The sequence below is a fragment of the Cynara cardunculus genome, unplaced genomic scaffold (genome assembly GCF_001531365.2).
Source record: "Cynara cardunculus var. scolymus isolate 2C unplaced genomic scaffold, CcrdV1 Un_Scaffold_1659, whole genome shotgun sequence".
In the NCBI taxonomy this organism is placed as follows: domain Eukaryota; kingdom Viridiplantae; phylum Streptophyta; class Magnoliopsida; order Asterales; family Asteraceae; genus Cynara; species Cynara cardunculus.
The window spans coordinates 89662-111453 of NW_020200825.1; the positions used below are offsets into that span (position 1 = coordinate 89662).

The 21792-nt window shown below is 32.6% G+C and overlaps 1 protein-coding gene across 1 annotated transcript in view; it reads left to right on the forward strand.

The window, feature by feature from the left end:
* LOC112502608 overlaps positions 1-21792 on the forward strand; it is a 39711-nt gene that overhangs the window by 12950 nt on the left and 4969 nt on the right. Inside the window, exons 4-9 of the mRNA XM_025106561.1 lie at positions 6418-6651; positions 7319-7577; positions 7674-7844; positions 9305-9343; positions 12922-12958; positions 18490-18683. Of these exons, the coding sequence (XP_024962329.1) occupies positions 6418-6651; positions 7319-7577; positions 7674-7844; positions 9305-9343; positions 12922-12958; positions 18490-18683 (934 nt within the window). The remainder of the gene's footprint in view (positions 1-6417; positions 6652-7318; positions 7578-7673; positions 7845-9304; positions 9344-12921; positions 12959-18489; positions 18684-21792) is intronic.

Sequence of the window (21792 nt, forward strand, 5' to 3'; positions counted from 1 at the left end):
AACTTCTAAGGATCTCAATCACATGATCTCTAATGAAGAAGGTTCTACATCGGAACACTTAAATGTTTCGATGCCGAAGTCTTCATCTCGAACATAAAATAATAATAGATCAAACTAGCAGATAAGACGATCATGTTTTGGCTGCGGGTAACCAGGCTGTGCGGCTTAGGTCGGGGGCTCGAACGATGTGTCGTGTAGGTTGTTGGGCGGTTTGGGCCGCAGGAAGTACCACGCAAGTCCCTATGGTGTAATCCAGTGGTTCTGGCGACTTATTAAGCGACTAAGGTCGCGCCATTGATCACATAAGGAACTATTTATCTCGTTTCTGGCTGTCCTGACACCAATTGATCAGTTCTTTGAAGTTGGTGGCCATCTCCTCTAAATCAGTCTCCTCCACTTTGGAAGAGCTTGACCCCGAGTTCTCGTTAGGATGAAGGGCCTTGTCTTCATGGTATCGTAGATATCCGAAACATTGAAAGTGTTTGAAATGTGCAATGAATCCGGGAAGTGACAATGTAAGCGTGTCATTGATATTCTTTGAAATCTGAAGGGGCCATACTTTCGGGGCTGCAGCTTGCCGTAAGTGCCTATCGAAAATCTTTCTTTTCGTAGGAAAACCATGACATTATCTCCCTCCTTGAAAATCTTTTGCATCCGGTGTTTCTCAACTGTAGTTTTGTTTTTTTATCCTTGTGGATTAAGGTTTTGCTTTACCAACCTCTTTGGTGGCATGTATGTATTTGGCCATATTTGTAGTTGAGGTACTAAATGCCGAAAATCGTGGAAGTTTAACGAGATCAATCACATGCTTGGGGGGATAAGTGTACACTATGTAGAAAGGTGAGCAACCAATAACGATATGTATTGCACTATCGTAGGCAAACTCAATCTGAGCCAACATTACGTCCCATTGTCTTGGCTTGTCTCTATAGATGCTCCTTAGCATATTCCCTAGAGTTCGGTTTGTCACCTCTGTTTGTGGATGGGAGGTGCTAATTTTGTTGAGGGTGCTTCTAAACATACGCCACAAGGTGATCCAAAAATGGTTGAGAAACTTAGTATCATGGTTGGATGTCATAGACTTTGGGACACCATGTAGACAGGCAACCTCTTTAAAGAATAATTGGGTTATAGTGCTTGCATCTGTGGTTTTTCTACAAGCAATGGAGTGGGACATCTTGGAAAATCTATCGACAACTACAAAAATAGAATCCGCGCCCGTTTATATACGGGGTAACCCCAAGATGAAGTCCATGGAAAAGTCTTGTTTGATATCCTTGAGGACTAGTAAAGGAATGTAAAGGTTCATGTTTTGTGAATGCCCCTTTGTTTTTTGACACGTGTAGCACCTTTGGACCAGGTTACTTGAATTCCGTTTTAGTTGTGGCCAACAATACCACTATTCTAAACCTGCGATGGTTTTATCTCGTCCAAGATGGCCACTAAGCTGTCCACCGTGTAGATCCCTGAAGAACTTCTCGCATAAAGACAAGTTCAAGATGCAAAGTTGGTTTTCTCAGAGGAGGTAGCCATTTTGGATATAGAAATCATTACTAGGGTTGCCTTGACTGCACTAGGCCTATATATCTTTGAAGTTTGTCTCATCCTCATAAAGTTCTTTAAGGACTTCGAATATGACAATTTATTGGGCAAGTGTGACAAATAAAGTAGCTCTCTTTCTTAGGGCATCCGCCACTAGGTTGAGGGTGCCCGACTTATGCTTGATTTCTATAGGAAACTTACCTAGCATGCGTGCATCATATTGATTGTTTTCTAGCGATTGGTACATTTCGGTGATTGATGGTCATAGAATAGTATGAACTCCTTTTGTATTAGGTAATGTTCCTACTATCTCAAGGCCCAAATTATTGCTCTTGATCATAGGGTACTCCACTTTTATCTTGCTTCACTTAACTTTTTATAGAAAAAGCAATCGGCCCCTTTTGGTGATAGGACAGCTCCAACGCCACTAGCGGTGGTACTCGACTTCAAAGACTTTATCAAAGTCTAGCAGGGCTAGAACTGGTGTCGAACATAGTTTTTCCTTGATTATGGAAAAGTAGTTGCTTTGGTCGAGTCCCTATTGGAATCTACCTTTTTTGAGACAGTCACTGATTCGAGCGGTGATGACGAAATCCCAAATGAATCATCGATAAAAATTGACCAACAAAACTACTACATTGGATATGGTCTTCAGAGTGGCCAATTCCGAATGGTCTGTATTTTCTCATCGTCCTCTTTTATTCCCTTCTCTCCAATAATAAAACCAAGGAAAATGAGTTTATAGGTGCAGAAATGCATTTTTTTAGATTGACATGCATTTTAAATATCAAATATTAGATAAACATCTCATTTTTAATATAAAAGATCTAAAATATAATTAGGATAATCATTGAGTTCTAACAGAATGCTTAGGTATTATCTTTATAAAAAGTTATATTATTAAACCTAAATTAAATTATTTCATTACTAAACCTAAATTAAATTATAATAAAAAAAATTGAAGTAAGGAAATTACTTCAAAAACAAGAACTTTTAAAAAGGTTAATTCGATATTGATATCGATATATTTTTTTATTAAAATTTTATGATATTTTCAAATTTAAATTTTATTCAAAAATAAAAACATTATCGTTTTCTCAAAACCACATAAAACCGTATTATATCGACATAAAAAAAGAATAAACAAACACTGAATTTGATACGTATCTCGATGCATTGTACGAGCACCCTTCTAGTACTTTTTAACACGCCCCTTAATTATAGCACACTCGTGTACTCAAATGTTCTTTTGCCAAAAACTGAATGTGTATTTAAGATAAGTTAGACTCTTTGATCCCGTCCTTGTGTCTTTGTTGGGTATCCATTTGAAAGAAAGGTGGCATTTATATCATTTAGAGGAGGTAAATCTTTATTGCAAAAGATGTAATTTTTTGTGAATCTCAGTTTCCATTTGCTACTACTACTTCGTTTCCTCTTCACGGTAATGCATACAATAATCCGAAGTATTATGAGCATCCTTAGTCATATATGACGACACTTATTTAGCAAGTGGGAGTGTTCATGAGTTGTATAGGAACATTAAATTATGGAGGCAAGAGTACCCAATTCAACTATAACGAGCCGCAATGAGGCAACTATCCAACACCGATCGAAAGTAACAATATTCCTAATGGAGAAGGGGGGTTCAGGTCATGGTGTTAAATCCTGTTGTTGGCAAAATGGATATGAATGAGATGAGTCGAGGATATCAGATGGAAACCTTCAAGTAAACTCAAATATTTTATTAATTACTAACCCGTTCAAGTTGTAAACCCCATGGCTGCACCCAAATCTACTCTATCAAAGTCATCAGGTACTCAATTTCCAATAGCTTATTATGTAAACTGTGACAAGTCTTTCATGAGATACAAACAAATTTTAGCAAGAATATAGAGACTGTATTTTCAAGAAGCTGTTAAGGACCCCGTTGGCCTAAGGCAATTCAAGGAGAGATAGATGTTATCGAACAAGATAGAACATGGACAAATTTAGGACTTATTGTACCTAGAAAGAAGTATGGATCAAATGGTACAATATAGACTTAAAGGGTACTTGCTAGTATATGGTAATCGACAAGCTTCAATCATAGATTTTAATGAAACATTTTCTTACATTGTTAAAATGGTGAAAGTTCGAACGTTCTTAGCGATTACAGTAGTGCATAAATGAGAATTATATCAAATGGATGTCCATAATACATTCCTTCATGGTAATCTTAATGAAGAAGTCTGTATGCTATACATGTACCACGAGGTCTAGATTCTCCAACATGTGGTAAGGTACGTCGGTTATGGGAGTTGTTGTATGGGCTCAAACAAGCAACTTAGGATTAGTTTTCAAAAGTATTCAAAAGGGGGTGTTGATTTGTGAGGTTATGGGATCTCCAGTGCAAAGGAAAATAAAACCGTAACCCTCCAAGGACCCATACGAACTAGAATAAATCCGGTGTTTCAAAATTATACCTCATAGTTAGAGGGATTTTAAATCACATCAACAAACAAGATTGATGCCTCCAAGGTATCTACACGAACAATCTGAATCCTTTGTCTTCTTTTGATGCTAGTCATGGTTTCAAAACTTAGAAAAAATGGAGCATATGATTATAGGTGATTGAGAGAAGTTGCAAGACCATTTATAAAATGTCATACGTCTTATGGTTATGAGAAGTATGACATAAAACCACCACCATATCTACACCTTAGTTGACTGTAAGAGTTGCCATACACCACCACTCTCCTTTTAAGACCATCCCTAGTCAACCTAGTTTATGTCTAACATAAATAAAATCTGATTTTTATTTAATCAGATTCAATCAATACAAATCAGATATGTTCAAAGTGTTTGACCCAATGAATTCTCGACATCTTGGTAATAAATATTAATATCATATATATAGTTATAAATGATGAATGATATCTAACAATACATCATAGTCACCCAAATGAAAAGAATCTATATGATACAACAAATTATTGGTTTGTAGTAAATTTTATTTTACACATTTGATTCTTTTGGCCTTGATATCTAGATTGAATACGACACATTGAATGTATCATTCTCGTTATGTCAAATCTCTAGTTTATTGATTCCATAATATAGTGATAAAACAGATCATGATATCTCATATCAATTATCTAAGAATGCATGCATTCTTGGTATATATATTTATCAAAGGGCCACAGACATCACTTCCATCATAAAAGAGAGACAAATCCTATCTTGATACATGTTAGTTCTATCATATGATATATAACATACTTAACTATCATTCTGTCACCCAGTTACAGAATGAATAAATTTCTAAACACGTCACTCACAAAGCAAACTCCATGTTCCCAAGTCAGAGAATTACATACACATTGACCACATGAGAAACACTTACGACACTCACATTACATCCAATGCAGTGTTCTCATAACGAGTCACCTCTAGTGCACAAAATCTCCATCTTGTACCTATATGCGGATTCCATATCTCTATACGAATCCCTACATATGCTAGTCATTATCATATTACCTCAACCTTAACATGGAAATGATATTTAACTACTGACATTTAGCATACATTATTCTAAGATTATTTATTATGAATAATTAAAGTATAGAATATAATATAGACATGATAAAATGGGCAATGACCTTTTTTTATTTATTTATTAGTTTCATGAAACAAAATTTAAAATTACAATCATCCTATGATTGGTTTTTAGACATTCACTAACATGATTTACATGTAATTATGTGTGTATAGATGATCTGGTTATTACAAAAAAACAGATTCAAGAAAACAATCCAGTGAACGGTTTCACATGGAAGACTTCAGTTGAGTTAGATATCTTTTTAGGCACTAAGGTTGGTTGGGAAAATGATGGATATTTCTCTTATATTTAAAAACCAAGTATGCCTTACAGATATAGACGACTTGTTGGATGGGATATAAATGAACTGGGATTGCTTGGAAGTAGTCCAATTTTCACACAAATAGAACTAAACCATCATCTTGCCGGTATAAGTGGAAAGCCATATGAACATCAAGAGGTATAGGTGACTCATTGATTGCTTATTATTTATCCCCAAGACTAAGCTATTTGGTTCAGATATTGGCACAATTTATGATTGGAACGTAGCAACGAGAGTTTTACAGTATTTGAAAGGATGTCATTATTCTGTTGCACAGAGAGAGTGATTTTCAGCTATATGCTTTCTTTGACGGTGATCAAGTGGGTTGCCCTATGACTCGTTGTTCCTTAACACATAATTTTGTTACGTTAGGCGTGTCTCCTATTTCTTGGAAAACAAAAAAACAGTTGATGGTTTCTTGTTCTTTTATAAAGTTCGAGTATACCCGTTTATAGAGACCACCACATGTAAGTTAAAGTAATTAACACGTTATTTCACGTTTGTTTTGTTATAACCAATCTTTCCTTTACATTAGGACCAATCCATTTATATCATATGTGAAGGAAACACATCGAGATGGATTATCATTTTACTCTTGTTATTGTGCAAGATGGTACGTTCATTAAGGCATCACTTCACATGAGTGATCAATTGCTAGATATACTAACCAAGGCCTTTGGAAGATCTCAATTTTCTTTACTCTTTCACAAGATCGGGCATTTCTGATGTCCATGCTCCAACTTAAGAGGGAGTATTAGCTATTTATATTTGCTTTGAATATTAGGTATTTATTTGTTGCATCTCCTTTTGTTTATTTTCTTTTCTTGTTTATGTATTTTTTCTCGTGTGAAAGAAAAGGAACAATTGTATTCTCAATATATACCAAGTGAAATGCAAGAAAATATTCTCCTGCTAATCTCTTTACAATCTTTTGTTAGTATCAATGATTTAATTCGAGGTAAATCTTTTATATCAGCGGGTTTTGTCATTTGCCGACCAACTAGACCAATTCAAAGAATACATTGGGAAGCTCAAGGATATAGTTGGAGAAGAAAGAACACAATACATATTAGCGAATAGCTTATACTTGGTCGTCGCAGGTACCGATGATCTTGCAAATACTTATTTTGGTGTCGGCATAAGGAGATTACAATATGATATCTCGTCCTACAGTAATCTCTTGGTATCATTAGCTTCCAACTTTATACAGGTATATTTTTTTAGTTTACGTGATTTATGTTTTTGCTCACATATGTTTCAATTGTATGCCCATTGTCTACTGATATTTAATGTGGCCTTTTTGAGGTTTTATAGGACCAAAGGCCACACCGTAAAATATGCTCCCTGGACTATTAAATAAGTTTTCCTTTTGAAGTCATTTTCTGATGTATACATTACAACAAAATCAGTTTTATATGATATATAAATATATATATATATATATATGTATGTCTATATGTCATAATATACCGTTTATGCGACTTACTAGTTAATATTATTGGACCAGACATGTTATGTGTCATAGGCGGTGTTATAATAAGTGGAAATGTTGCTTTTGGCCTTCCAAAAAAGTTTTGTACGACAATTTTTAATATACTATTAATCTTTTTATATGACATTATTTGAATGACTTATAAAAGCAGATGTTAATATTTTTAAATGACATAATAAGAAAAGTATCTTATAAAACAAATGTCCAATAAAAACATCGATCATAGGACATTTTTCAAAAACAGTATAATATAAAACTTTTTTTGTCTTACAAACCAGAACTCATATGATGCCACCTTTTATGAAATTTAGACATCTTTGACATTTTCTAAAGCCAATTTTCTTGTAGTGAGAGTTGTTATTAACACATTTGAATTACATTGAAGGATATATATAAACTTGGAGCTAGAAGAATAGGGGTCTTCAGTGCACCCCCAATAGGGTGCTTGCCATCACAAAGAACTCTTAGTGGCAATGGACATAAACATACGTGTGCAAAAAAGTACAACAAAGCAGCACAATTATACAACAAGAAGTTGCAACTAGAGCTTAAGCGTCTTAATAGTACTCTTGTTCAATCCAGGATCGTCAATGTTGACATATACAATCCCTTGCTTGATATCATTGAAAACCCTCAACAATATGGTACTTGATACTTTGAAATTTGATGGTCATAATCTTACTTTTTTTTTTGTTTAACTTTTGTTTATTACTCTAACAAGTTAACTATCTCATCTTCAGGACTAGAAGTTGTCGATAGAGGTTGTTGTGGCACAGGAACGATAGAGGTTGCCGTTTTATGTAACCAATTACTCCCAACATGTCTTGATACTTCAAAATACCTTTTCTGGGATAGTTACCACCCAACAGAGAAAGGATACAACATACTGATAAATCAAGTGTTACGAAAATACATTAGTGATTTCTTTTGATAAATATTCATACCATAAAGGTTTGTATGAGTTGTAACACTTGGTGCACAAGTTTGCTTCTTGATTTTTCGAAAGGAAGTGACTCATGAATGATGTTTTAAATACTTTTTGGATGATGCATAAGTCATCTAAACCCATTTTTGTACCCATCTTACATCAATAAGATATAGATTATCCTTGGCTCTTGATCGGTCAAATAAAAATCATCATAATTTATAGATTCTCTACTAGATATGGTGGCTTTTAGAAGTTAACATGGATAGTATTAAAGTTGGGTTACTATGTTGAATCTATGGTCTAATTTCTTAGTCGGGTATTCTCATTTGAGTTGTTGTCATTTGCAAGTTGAAATAATAATGTATAGCGGTTTTTGGTTTGTGTAATGCTCAAATCACCAGGATTGGTACGTGATCCTTCTACGCGATTTTGGGTCACCTAGCCCAGATTGCGTAGGATGGTGTTTTCAGGCAAAAAGGTTTTTGGTACACTTTCTATGATTCACTACAATCCAGAAGACTTTCATTGATGAACAGTTCTATCAGTAATCTGTCGGTCGATGTCTTGTTGGTAAAACTTTCACCAATGGATACCAGAAGGATGTCTCTAGTTGATTGTTGAATGTCCCTTTTAGCGATGGATCAACGACAACTCAGAGTTACCAAAGGAATTGCAATAAACATTTTTTTTCCCGATGGATTGTTCAGAGGAGTAATCATCGACGGATTTCTAAATCAAAACTAAAAAGTTAATATGATATTTTCTTACGATAAAATGAAATTACCAAGTTTGGATAAAATTTATGCATGTCAATAAACTTTTCTGTTGCAGATGACATGGCATATTAAAAGAAGACGAGTTCTCGTTGTTACCATAATGTACCAATTTTTTGTATGGGGATGTAACGTCAAGTGTATGGTGCACCCACTAGTACATATGGGTTAATCGAATCTGGTTGAATTAAATATAAGATTGTGCTTGAAAACGCGACCATATATGACCAGGTAGGGATATAATCCAAGCGCTAATGGCACTCGGTTGCTTAAACCGGGTGTATTTAGATAAACGTACGTATATGATTACTTCACTTATGGTACCCAGTTGACAATCCTACAAGTCTAATTAGATAAAAGTACCCAGTTTGTATGACAAATCTGATAATGAAGTAATCGTCCCTAATTTTTTTTTTTTGAAACAATAACCAACATATCATTAAAAGCTAGCAAGTAGCTAGCAAAAACATAACATCACAACAACCTGAAACAATCAATAGGATGGAACCTCCACAATAATGGATCTCTTACACTCCCGTTGCACCTAGCCAAAACCCAACTATAATACTTTCCACAGTTTGATCCATTATGGAATCCTTATAAGGGGGAAAATAACAAAAAATGCATCTATTTCTGAAACACCACAATATGTAGCATCCAATAAAAAAACATCGGTTCCAAAGCTGTCTTAACAGCTCCATGCTGGTTTGTAGATCTGACACTATCGATCATGTCCTCCATCGTCTTGTAAGCAGGAAAGAGGAAAGACCACCATCACTCCAAAAACCGAGTATCATACCCAATTTTTGTTACCTAAGCACTTTGTTTAAACCAAGTTTGTGAAACTTTATCATACAACCATTGGGAAGATATTTGTGTTATATCTAGGTATTTGAAAATTTGGATCTTACACCATTTGGTCCGGCATCATTAAAGGAGTAGTATTCTATGGGTACTACATGTAATTTAAAGCAAAAATAGCTATTTAATAACAAGGAGAGTTGAGTGTAATATACAAAACAGAAAGATATTTATCAAGTATGTACTTTGTTTATCGCATTGGTACTCCATCGTATATTTGTACATAAAATGTAGAATGTCATATCGACACTCTCAATCGGGCTTTTGTTGGTTACACTAGCGTCCATGTCAATGGTTGTGATTTGTCATATTGCATGCTCTTCTTTGGTCATAATATACCATGTAACAGATCTAAAAGAAACATTAACAATAGTGTTGTGTTACAAATTGATTAACTATAGAAACAAATGTCAATAGTGTACCAATGTAAAAAATTGCATACGTTTCCACATGTCCTTTTTGATAATGGAACTCTCCATAGTCTTGCCTCTAACATCTTTGGGTCGAGAATGTACCCTATGCGACGGTGAGGGCTAATAAGAAATAGTAATGTTTGAAATAATAGCAATAAAACAATTAGTATAACCAGAAAAACCCATAAAAGATAGTTGGACACGGTACCTCTAATATTATGGGTGAGCCAAAACGATTGTGCTTTCTTTAAGCTGTAGCCATGTAGTTTTCGATAAAAGCACCGTCTCTAGTTCATTCACCATTTTAAATCGACAGAACCAACTTAGCTTGACTAAAATACACAAATAGGTTGTTTGTTTACTTTTTAATAGTTTCATTAAGAGGAAGCTTTTGAATCGCTAAAAGGTGAATCTTGTTTGAAAAAAAAAATGTCTCATAATAGTTCTAAAATCCCCTTAATGATTTTGTATCTTGGGCTTTTCTGAACCATTCACCGCCCTAATTTCATTCTGAACAATTACAAAACAATCATATTTTATTTTACACTATATCATAAGAGTCTCTTAATCATTTTAACTGCTTAATAATTTTGATTCAAACTATTTAGCAACCACGAAACAACCAGTTAATAAGATTCTCTTGTTTTTGATTTATCACATTTACGTTCAGGACCCAATCTTGTACATTAAGTGATGCATCAAATGATATGCCAATGACAATTGAATAACACAGTTTGACGATAAAATATTTAATTTCAACCAACGCTAGTTATCACTTGGTATGAACATATTGTGAATAATTTTTTAGAAATATTAATATAATTTGGGAACATGTACGCTCTAAATCTACGATATCTGGTATAGTTTGTGAATATATTGTGAAAAGCTACTAAAACAACAAAAGTAAATCTAAACCTACCACTTGTGAACAACCTAGTATGAAATTTTCTTAAGGTTGTTTTCATTGCATTTATAATGTGTTCACCTTATGTATATATTTCATTGTGCATGTGTATGTGTGTATATTACAAGAGAGAAGATACATATATACATACATATATATATACATATATATATACATATATATATATAAGTGGAGGTTCAAACGAGAACACTTTTATTTTATGAAAACGGAAGAATACCTTTATCACATGTGATTATGTGAAAGGACTTGGTGGTATGCTGACGGCATGTCTTGTGATCTAGGTCGCGCCAAAGATTTTTTGTATCTCTGATTTAGTATCACATTATTGAATATAGTATCACATCAAGGGCGCCCTTATCACGTGTAATAATACACAGGCGACTTGGCCCGCAAACTCAGTCGCGCCATATCTTTGATTTAGTATATCATGTGTATCATATGTGATTAAATACAATATCACATGTGATTAAATGTGTTGTCATGTTCTAGCAAAAATTTAGGTGTTTTCATTCGAACCTTATATATATGTACGAGCCTAATCAAATGAGAACTCAGTAATTTGTGATAACTGAATCACCAATTTAAGATAATTGTGTTATTTATTTAATAAATAGGAAAAGATAATTTAGTAATAAAAAGACAACTCATAAATGTGTTTCATTAATTTATTCTCTCCGAAACTCAAAACCCCCATAAATAGGAAATTCATAACTCTCCACAACCTGTTATCTTTGAGTCTTTAATGCCAGTAACACAAACTATATTTTTGTTGTTTCATTTGAATCACATTCAACGTTTTCGTTGTTTATAGTGTATCACATTGTATATCGTAGGTATCACAACGTGTATACACCGGGTATCATAGTGGACATCAGTAGGTATCGGTGGTATATAGAGAGAATAGCCAATTAGCCATAATTAATGTAATACAACGTGTATACAATGAGTATCATAGTGAAATATTCACGCTAGAAGGGAGAGGAGACATGAGAAATAAGATTTCTAAAATACCTAAAATATCATTATTTAAAATTTTAAGTCAAAATTACCAAATTATTACCTAATTTAAACTCTGTTTAATTTGTTATTGAGATTTGACCTCACGGATCTTAAAAAATACTGAGTTCTCTCTTGATTGACCATATATATATATATATATATATATATAGAGAGAGAGAGAGAGAGAGAGAGAGATAGAGAGTTTGTTTCAAATACAACCTGTTGCATTTGTACAACCAATGCAACCAAATATATTGAAATATTTATGAAAATGATGAGAGTTCATTTATTATGATTTGAATATTTGTTTGTGTATATATGGTTACATGCGTATTTATTATTGTTGTTGCTATCATTTTACACAATGTATTATATATTCAATTAAAGGGTTTAAATATTGAATTGAGAGAAAGCTAACCATATGCTCTTATCCCATTCTCATTGAGGCGACGTATATAATTGCTAGGATATGATAATTAAAGACACGTAATTCGAAAAATGTGGTTTAGATTCATAGTACACAAGTAATAGATTAAAAGAGTCAAAGAATGAACGAGTATGCCGTCAAATGAACCCTAATTTGGTGCAAGGATTTTGAAGTTTGGAAACGCTTTTAACCCAAAACGGAAAATAAAATTACGAGTTCCTAACCAACAATCCTACAACAAGAAGTATCTCCAACAATGTAAAAACATACGGGGTGTCGTTATTACTTACAATAAAAGATTTAGGGTTCATAAAAAAATAACATCCAACGCTAAATGTAAAATAGAAGTATAATGTTAAACGGGTTTAGCATACTAAACACAATAATGTTTTACTCGAGCCAACTGTATATAATATATATTTCTAGGCTTAATTGGAAGAAAAATGAATGAAAAATACAATTATTCTAGCTTTGGTGGGTTGAATGCTCAACTACATAACAGTTGAACACATAATTCATACCTATAGAACACATCACAAATAATTGCATTAAATTGTCCAAAGAGTAAATTACAAATTTGGTCCTTGAGGTTTGTCATTTAGAATTGCTTCTTTATCTTTATTAATTACAAAAGAACCCTTTATTTCTATAATTTATATTAGATTTGGTCCTTCACACTAACGTCCATCTATTAATTCGGTAATGTAGGAAGACAAAATGGTCATTTTAAGCATTTGTTAAATTATTTTAATATTTTTAATCATTTAAGTTGATTTCCTTTCTTTATAAGATTTTTTTTAAATAATTTTTGTAATCATTTTAAGAATCTCCAGTTACCAGCAACATCTTCGGCGATCGACTGATGACTAGCACCATCCCAGCAATGCTCCCGTTACCCTCTTCCCCCTTGCAACGACGACAGAGAGAACAAACATATAAACATAAACATAAACCTAATATATGAATTGATTATGAACATACAGAGTAGAACACCGTAGTCGTGATGCATCAAGATTAACATCAATATCAAGAACACATAAACACAAATCACAATTGTGTACAATTTCACACCAAAAATTTGTGATACAAACCTGAAAATTATAAATCATGTGTACATATTCAAATTCTGAATCATGCCCTAAACCCTAAACCCTATTTGCTTCTCCCCTACAAAAAACGATGTTGCATCCATAATCCTACCTATGTCATTGTTCCTGCGTACAACTTCAGTCTTCCTTCGTCCCAATTGCCAACTGCTTTCACCGTCCTTATTGTTGCCTGTCTCCATCACCTCCTTGCGATGGTTCAAGCACCATCATATTCATCTCAAATTTTTTTAATAAGTTCAAAAGAAATTCTTTATTAAAATTAAACACATTAAGTGAAATAAAGGAGAAATGATGAAAATTGATTGAGAAGGAGAGGTGGTTGGATGAGAGTAAGATATTGTGTATTTGATGGCCAAAACAGTTGGAAGGCACATCTACTTTGAACATGACTTCTAATTTAATTTTAAAGGGGAATATTTATTATACAAAAAAAGGTGTCAAAAAATAGGTAATATATACTTTACACACACTTGCATTTGTGTTGATGTGTCGGTTTTGGACTATTATTGCTATTATTATTAAGTACCAAAAATCATGATTTAATGTGGCTCATATATAATCGACTTATATCAATCCATTAAATTTAAATCTATTTTTCATTATATTTAATTATACCAATATTTTTTAATACTAGTTGATGTTGACAAAAAATAAAGAAGGAATTGAATGAAACTTTCTAATATTTTAAAAACACTTAACGGGCGTTATCAATCGATTAATCTTAACCGATCATTTCTTTCAATTGATCCTTACCAAATCAATCATCACTTGTTTTAATTTATGTATTTTAATAGGATTTAAATGTGTTAAATACCGTTAATGATATATTTTCATTTAAATGAATGCTAATTATGTAAAGTAGATGTAAATTTTGTAATAATGATTATTAAACATGTGAAATTGTATATAAATTCAACACTGTCAATTTTTAATATTGGGTAAAATAGACAAATTTAACAAATTCAGATGTTTACAAAAACAAACAGTCTTATTGATTCAGATTTCAGACATCGACATCACAAATTCAGACGTTTACAAAAACAAATAGTCCTTGGTTGTTTACCCATAACCAGGAAGAAAAAACTATGTTAAAAACTAGGGATCCTCAAAAACCCGACTAACTCGATCAACTCAACTCAATCCAACACGAAATAATTCAACCCGAAACAACTCGATGTCATGGTGATAGTATATATGTTGTATTTAAAATAAAGAATGCATTCAGACAATCAACATTGAAGATTAGTAAACATTTTACAAACTCTGCCATCTTAAATTTTTATCTTCTTTATTTTTAATTGTACCGTTAATTCCTGTATACGATAAATTTACCTAAACTAATAACTACGTTTTGTTACAGTCATCTTGTAAGAGAACTTCGTCAATGTGGAGTGTTGAAGTGTATGAAGTAACGTGCCAAACCTCTTTGGAACAGTTCTTTATTTGATTTCTTCTAAACCACCCCATGCCAACCTTGAGGGCATACAAAATGCCTTCATTCGAGTAGGGATTGAATCAGTTAGAATTGGTTTTGGTTCAAATCAAATATGCCATATAGAAAATTAAAACTACACGTGTTTGGAATAATAATCAACAAATATCATGTAGTATTCGTAGCCATTACAAGAGAGGTAGTGGAAGTCCAAACATCACCGTAAAGAATATCAAGAGGGTCTTTAGATTTTAAGGTGTTATGAAAGAATGGTAATTTATGGCTTTTGTTGCAATCACAAGAATTGCAATGAAAACCAACAGACTTAGGAATATTTAAATTGAAAGAGTTGCTAATATGACATTAAACATAATAAGATGGATGGCCTAACTAATGATGCCAATTGATTTAACCCCTTCATATAGGTACTAAATGGATTGTAAAAGGAATGCAACAATCAAATCTAAAATGTATGATGATCAGGTTGATCCATATCACACCGGTAGTGGATGTCATTTAGACAGAGTGAACAGTGGGACGAGTGAGTTGCCATTCATAAATTCCCGATTTATTTGGACCTTGGAGAAGGGGTGCCTCGTGCAAAGATCCTTCACAAGATAAGAAGTAGGTGAGAATGTAATTAAAATATTATGATCTTGGCAAAATTTAGAGATGGAGATAATATTATGATAAATAGAAGGCACACATAATATGTGCTTAATATGAAGTTTAGAATTGGGAGTAAGAAGAGATGTTGAACCAATGTTTGAAATGGCTAGGCACGAACTATCACTAATAATTAGTTCCTCTCTATCATTGTAAAGGGGGTAAAGTGCAAGGTTGGCAAGATCACGAGTGACATGGTGTGTTGCACCACTGTCAAGAAGCCAACCATTGGATGACGTTTTTGAGGTAGCAGTGACATAGGCATGTGGGAAGGGGGTTTGTATCCTGTAGCATTAGTACTAGGTTAATTATAAGAAGAAAAGATTGGAGGATAACAAGTAGGTGATGATGGAATCGTAAGGAAAATCATTCAAAACAAAATTTCTAGGCATCGAGTGAGTAGAGGTTGGATAATATTACAAGAATAGTTACCGGCCTACCAGTTCCAGACGTTGATCATTTTTTTTGTAATGTTTTTTCCCTATTTTTCTAGCGAAATTTAAAAAAAAATACTATTAACAAACAATTAGGTATCAACTTACGAACCCTAGCAATAAACAATTAAGAAAAAGAACTAACAATTAGTCATCAACTAATAAATTCTTACCGTATCAATTAACAAGGTCAGATTCAAAGGAAAACCACAAAAAAAAAATGAAAAACTGTGGAATATCCTGATAACCGTTCATCTGGACAATATCCACATGTGCTTACAAGTAATTTGTAAGCAATTTGTACGGTATGCACATATAGATAACATGTACATAAAAACAAGAAACAACTTCAACTACATGTATGCACATGTGCATATCGTCCAAATAAATGGTTACTAGGGTGTTCCTCATACTTTCATTTTTTTTGGGAGATTTTCCTCCGAACCTTCCTCTAATTAACATTTAGTAAGAATCTAACAATTAGGCATCAACTAACTTAAACCCAACAATTAAAATAAATAAATTAAATCAACTAATAAACTCTAACCCTACCGGTTAACAGAAAAATAACGGTTAGGTATCAACTAGCAAACCCTAAAACTAGCCTTAACAATTAACATAAATTAACAATGAGGCATCAACTAACAAACCATAAACATAACCTTAACAATTAAAATGAAAAGTATTAGTAAGTAGACATTAACTAACAATTAACAATAATATTAACAGTTAGACATCAACTAACAAACATTAACTATTAACAGTTAGCAATTAACAATTAATAGAAAAACAAATGACATAAATCTAGTAAATGAAACTAGGCTAAAACTTTTTAGGGGGTCAAGACATTATATATAATTTGAAAACTCAAAATTTACAATAGAGTAAAGTACATTCTTGGTTCTTAACGTTTGTCATTTTTAATGGTTTTCGTCCATCAACTTTGTTTTAACAGACTTGTCCCTCACCTTTGATATCTCACAATGATTTTTTTCCCTCCTGCTAACGACCGTTAATTTTTTCCGTGAAGTCCAATTAAATAAGGGTATTTTGGTCATTTTACCTATTTTCATAATTTTTCTATTAAAAATTTGTCTTTTGTAATACACATTACGACGAATGTAATTTACTCTTTAAAACACCAAACCACCACCTTCGTCTTCAACGTTAGGGACCAAAAATGAAAACCAACCTCACTTAAAAACCATCGCCTCCAACTTCTCCGGTCACTCCAAATACACCAAAAACTCAAAACCATCGTCTTCTCCGGTCACGTCCATACCTCCGGCCTCCATACAACATAACACATATACATCAAAAAACAAAGCCAACTTCACACCTCAAAATCAAAATCAAACCCAAATACAAGCCTCAATATCAATATCAAAATCAAACCCAAATACAAACCTGAATATCAATGTCAAACCCAAACCCAAAACCAAATATCAAAATCAAAATCAAACTCCAGAAAAGTGAACTCCATTGATGGCAAAGGGAAAGGGATGGGGGTGGCGGTGGGGTTTCTTCATTTACAGAAAGAGAAAGAGATTGAGGGACAGGAACAAGATCTCTGGCGATTTTGGTCCATGTGTGACGTTCATAAGGGAGAGGGTGTTCATCGATATTCGTCGAGGGAACCAGATATCTATTTTGGTTTCATCATCCATGGAGCAGGTCTTGGTTATGAAAACACAAACATAGAGTCCAACTATGAACCTCTAATTGGTTGATGCCGATGTTTTGGTCTCCGACAGTTTGATCCCTGTGTGACTGTCTATATATATATATGGTATTTTTATGAAGTTCGATTTTGATCTTCTTGTTATGATGTTATACCTTTTCTGTATGGGGTTCTTGTTAGTAAAAAGTTTGTAGTGATATTTAATCAATTGTGAAGTTTTGAAAGTTGGGACCAATGTTTAGCCCCAATATGGTTGGATATATGTAAATTCTATGTTATATGTTATATGGATTTACGAGTTGTTACATATAGCACAAATCAAGTATCAAACCATACAAATCAATGTCAACCGTTCATCTAGTCTAATAAATATTTGGTTTCATAAATATATCGATTATTTCTTAATATAAAGCGGTAATCATAATTAATGAACTCTAATCATCTTCCACAGATATTTAAATCATAATAGATGAATATTTATAAGTTTTATAAAAATCTTAATTGATTGGTTTGTATGGCTTATAACACTTGTATGATTTGCATTTGATTTGTGTTCTCTCTCCATATATATATGGTTGAACTAAGAATACGTGTTTAACGAAGACATTTATAATTTACGATGGTGATAAGTAAACCGATTTATTCAATTTACTTGGAAATTCTTTATTAAAATTAACAGATTTGTGTTCGAATTTCAAACATATAAACATTTAATATTTTAAAGATAATGACTTGTATATATATAGATGGATTGGATAGCTGATCAACTCCCACTTCTGTTTCTTCATTTTCTTTTTCCTCATAATCTACTTAACGTACATGATGCAGCCTCTTATCTTTTCATACCCTTCTCCATCTTCGCTCACTATTTTCTTGGTCTCTCTCCTTTTGGTTGGTGATCATGGCAGCGCACGGATAACGCTGCCGGAAAATGTGACTGTGCCGGCTGTTATAGCGTTTGGGGACTCGATAGTAGATCAAGGCGCGAACAATAACTTAAACACTTTGGTTAAAGCCAATTTTGTTCCCTATGGAAAGGATTTCGTGGGCGGAAAACCAACCGGAAGATTTTCCAACAATAAGACGCCAGCGGACATGATCGGTAAAGCCTGTTTATTCAATTCATGACTTAATTGCATGGTTGCATTTATCTCTTTGATTTACTTGTTTTCTTTGCCATTCAGCCACAAAACTACATAAGTGATGGACAATTGCTTTTCTAAATCTCTTAGCCTTTTCTTTAAAAGTGCCTTTTTTAAGACAATTAATGAAACTAGATTTTTTTAAGGGTGACGAACCTGTGGGAAAGTTTAAAGTGCCTTCCCAACACATGTTTTGGCAACCACATTGACAACGATAACCATGTATATCGGATCGCATTTGTAAAAACCAAAACGTCCGATCAATATTAATAAAACAAGATCCGTAAAAGTGTAAATATAAACCGTTTGACATCTAGATATCCATCGTTGTTTTAACTTCTAAGTAATTTGTTCGATAAGATACAAACGTAAGCTACAGGCGTTAACGAAATTTTGTATCTCTTCGTTCTCGTAACATAATTCGGCATTATTTTTCTTAATTTATAAGTTTTGCTTCAGACAAGAGACTAGTAACGGGTCTCAAATTACACTTATTTCACTTCTACATTAATAAGTGGTTCAATGAATACAATATATGCATTAATGGGTAAAATCGTAACTCTGCTTATTTTCTCTGGTTTTCTTTTTTATTAACCTGGATATCCAACATGCTATGTACGGGTGCTTAAAAAACCCGATCAACCCAAAGCAAAATAACTTAACTTGAATCAACTCGATGTCTAATCGAGTTGTAAAAATTTTAAACCATAGATATTGGGTTGATATTAGGTTACTATTATTTGAACTCAACCCAACCCGATGAACCCGATATCTTTTATTTCTTGGATTTAATATGATTGTTGAGTTTATATTAATGTATATACATTAGACTTTACACTATCACGTACGTTATTCTTATATACATATTTTCAATCTATTTTTCGTCTCTATATAACTCATTTGTATATATGTTCAATAACTGTGAGCATATATATGTAAACTGGAAAAATTAATTGAATGTGATATACGTAAGAAGTATGGATAAGTTGTATCAAATGGTTGATGAWGAAAAAGAAATTATGAGTAGAGAAATAACATATTCAAGGTTAGAAGAATATTTTTAATGTACTAAGGTATCAACTCAATCAACTCGACTAACCTGATCAACTCGTACAGTTTGAGTTGGGTTAGGTTGCATTTTGGTTTGTGTTGGGTTGGATTAAGATTTTTTCAAACCGCAAACATTGGGTTGGGTTGTTCAAATGTCTTTAACCCAATCTACCCAACCCATGAGCACCCCTACCACTATGCGAGCCGACTAATCCCAGAATGACCACCTGTTTTGTTTTGCGGATAGCTTGAAGTCACCGCATTAAACCTCCATGGCTACAAGAGGATTTTTTATTTCTCTTTGAATTTGAACATGAGACCTCCAGACATTTTTAACTTTCAGAGTCAAGCTCAAACCAATCAAAGATGATCATTATGGTTAAAATAAATTTTTGGAATTACAGAAACTAGACGTGGCGTTGTCAATTTGGTTAAAATAAATTAATGAAATATTATAAAAGTTCAATTGATCAGTCTAGAATTGTAGAAACATTGCGAATTCTTGTTCAACTACTTTTGGTGAGTACACTTATCAGCTTTTAGATGAGTTTTATTTTTTAAGCTAAACTAAAAATTTTCAATTATTTTCTATTAGTTGTGTACCCGTGCAATGCGACGGGAGCCATGAATTTTAACGATTTTGAAGTTCCATTGGTTTTATAAGATAAGATTTAACGATGATATAGGTTACACTTGGTCTTTATATATTAATACAATTTGAATAAATAAGAGTTATGATTCCAATTACAGACAATCGATGAAAAAAATTGTATGACAGTTTAAAATCCAACATATTTAAATGACTCCACAAATGTGTTCGATTTACACCAAGAGCAAAGAACCAAGAAACTTGAGTTTTAAGATAAATACTCAAAACCAATAAAGAAAACTACAAATTTGACAGATCATAAGCCATGAAAAGACCAAAAAAGATGGGTTTTAAAATGAAATTTCAACTGTTTACCCTATTTCTTGTCCAGAAACTCAGATTAAGTTTGAATTAATACATGTATATATATTTTAAAAAAACCCAAGAACATATTTATTCAGAACATATTATACAGTGCAATTTGGACACCCTAACCCCAAAATATATAGTATATATAAATAAATAACTATAAAAGTATAAATCATAAATATTAAAAATATTTTTTCACAGTATATAATATATATAATATAATTAAGTCAAAAACTATTCAATATTGGACTCATTTCGAATGTATCAATGGACGATTATAATGGTGTAACTTGTTAAAATAAAAATGTATTTTTTAAACATGTTTTAATTGATATACGATTATGTATGTTAATTTGATAAATGTTTAAAATGAAACATTTAAAAGTAAAAGACGTAAAGTAAATTAATTAACTAATTATAGGGATATAAAATGTAAATTTAAAATTATAATTCTAAAAAAATCCGTTGTGAGAGGGTGAGTGTATGTGAGAAGAGGAGAGGAGATGGTGAAAAAGTGATGTAAGGGTAGTATAAAGGGTATCTTAATTGGGCATTTAATATTTTAAGACTTTAAGACTTTTGATAAATTTGCTTAATAAGATAGTATAGATACTTAATTACATTCATATACCTTTATTTTCACTTTAAAGTTATTTCTATGAATTTTTACATATATATATATATATATATATATATATATATATATAATCACTTTCACATGTAAAAATTTGTTAAAGTTTCGGTAATGATGATAAAAATAGGTAAATAAAACTTGTTGAATGTAGATTAATGTGTATGAAGGTTCTATTTTCATGTTCACACAGAAACCTGACCTTATATATAGTGACGTTTAAGAAAAAAACTCCAAATAAATAAAAAAAAAACTATGGAATATTATAGTAACCGTTAATCTTGAATGATATACACATATGTATACAAGTAATCGAAAATGTTTCTTGGTTTTTATACACGTGTAAATATTATATATATACATGTGCATACCAGATAAATCGCTTACAAATTTTTTGTAATGCACATATATATACCGTTCAGATCAGATG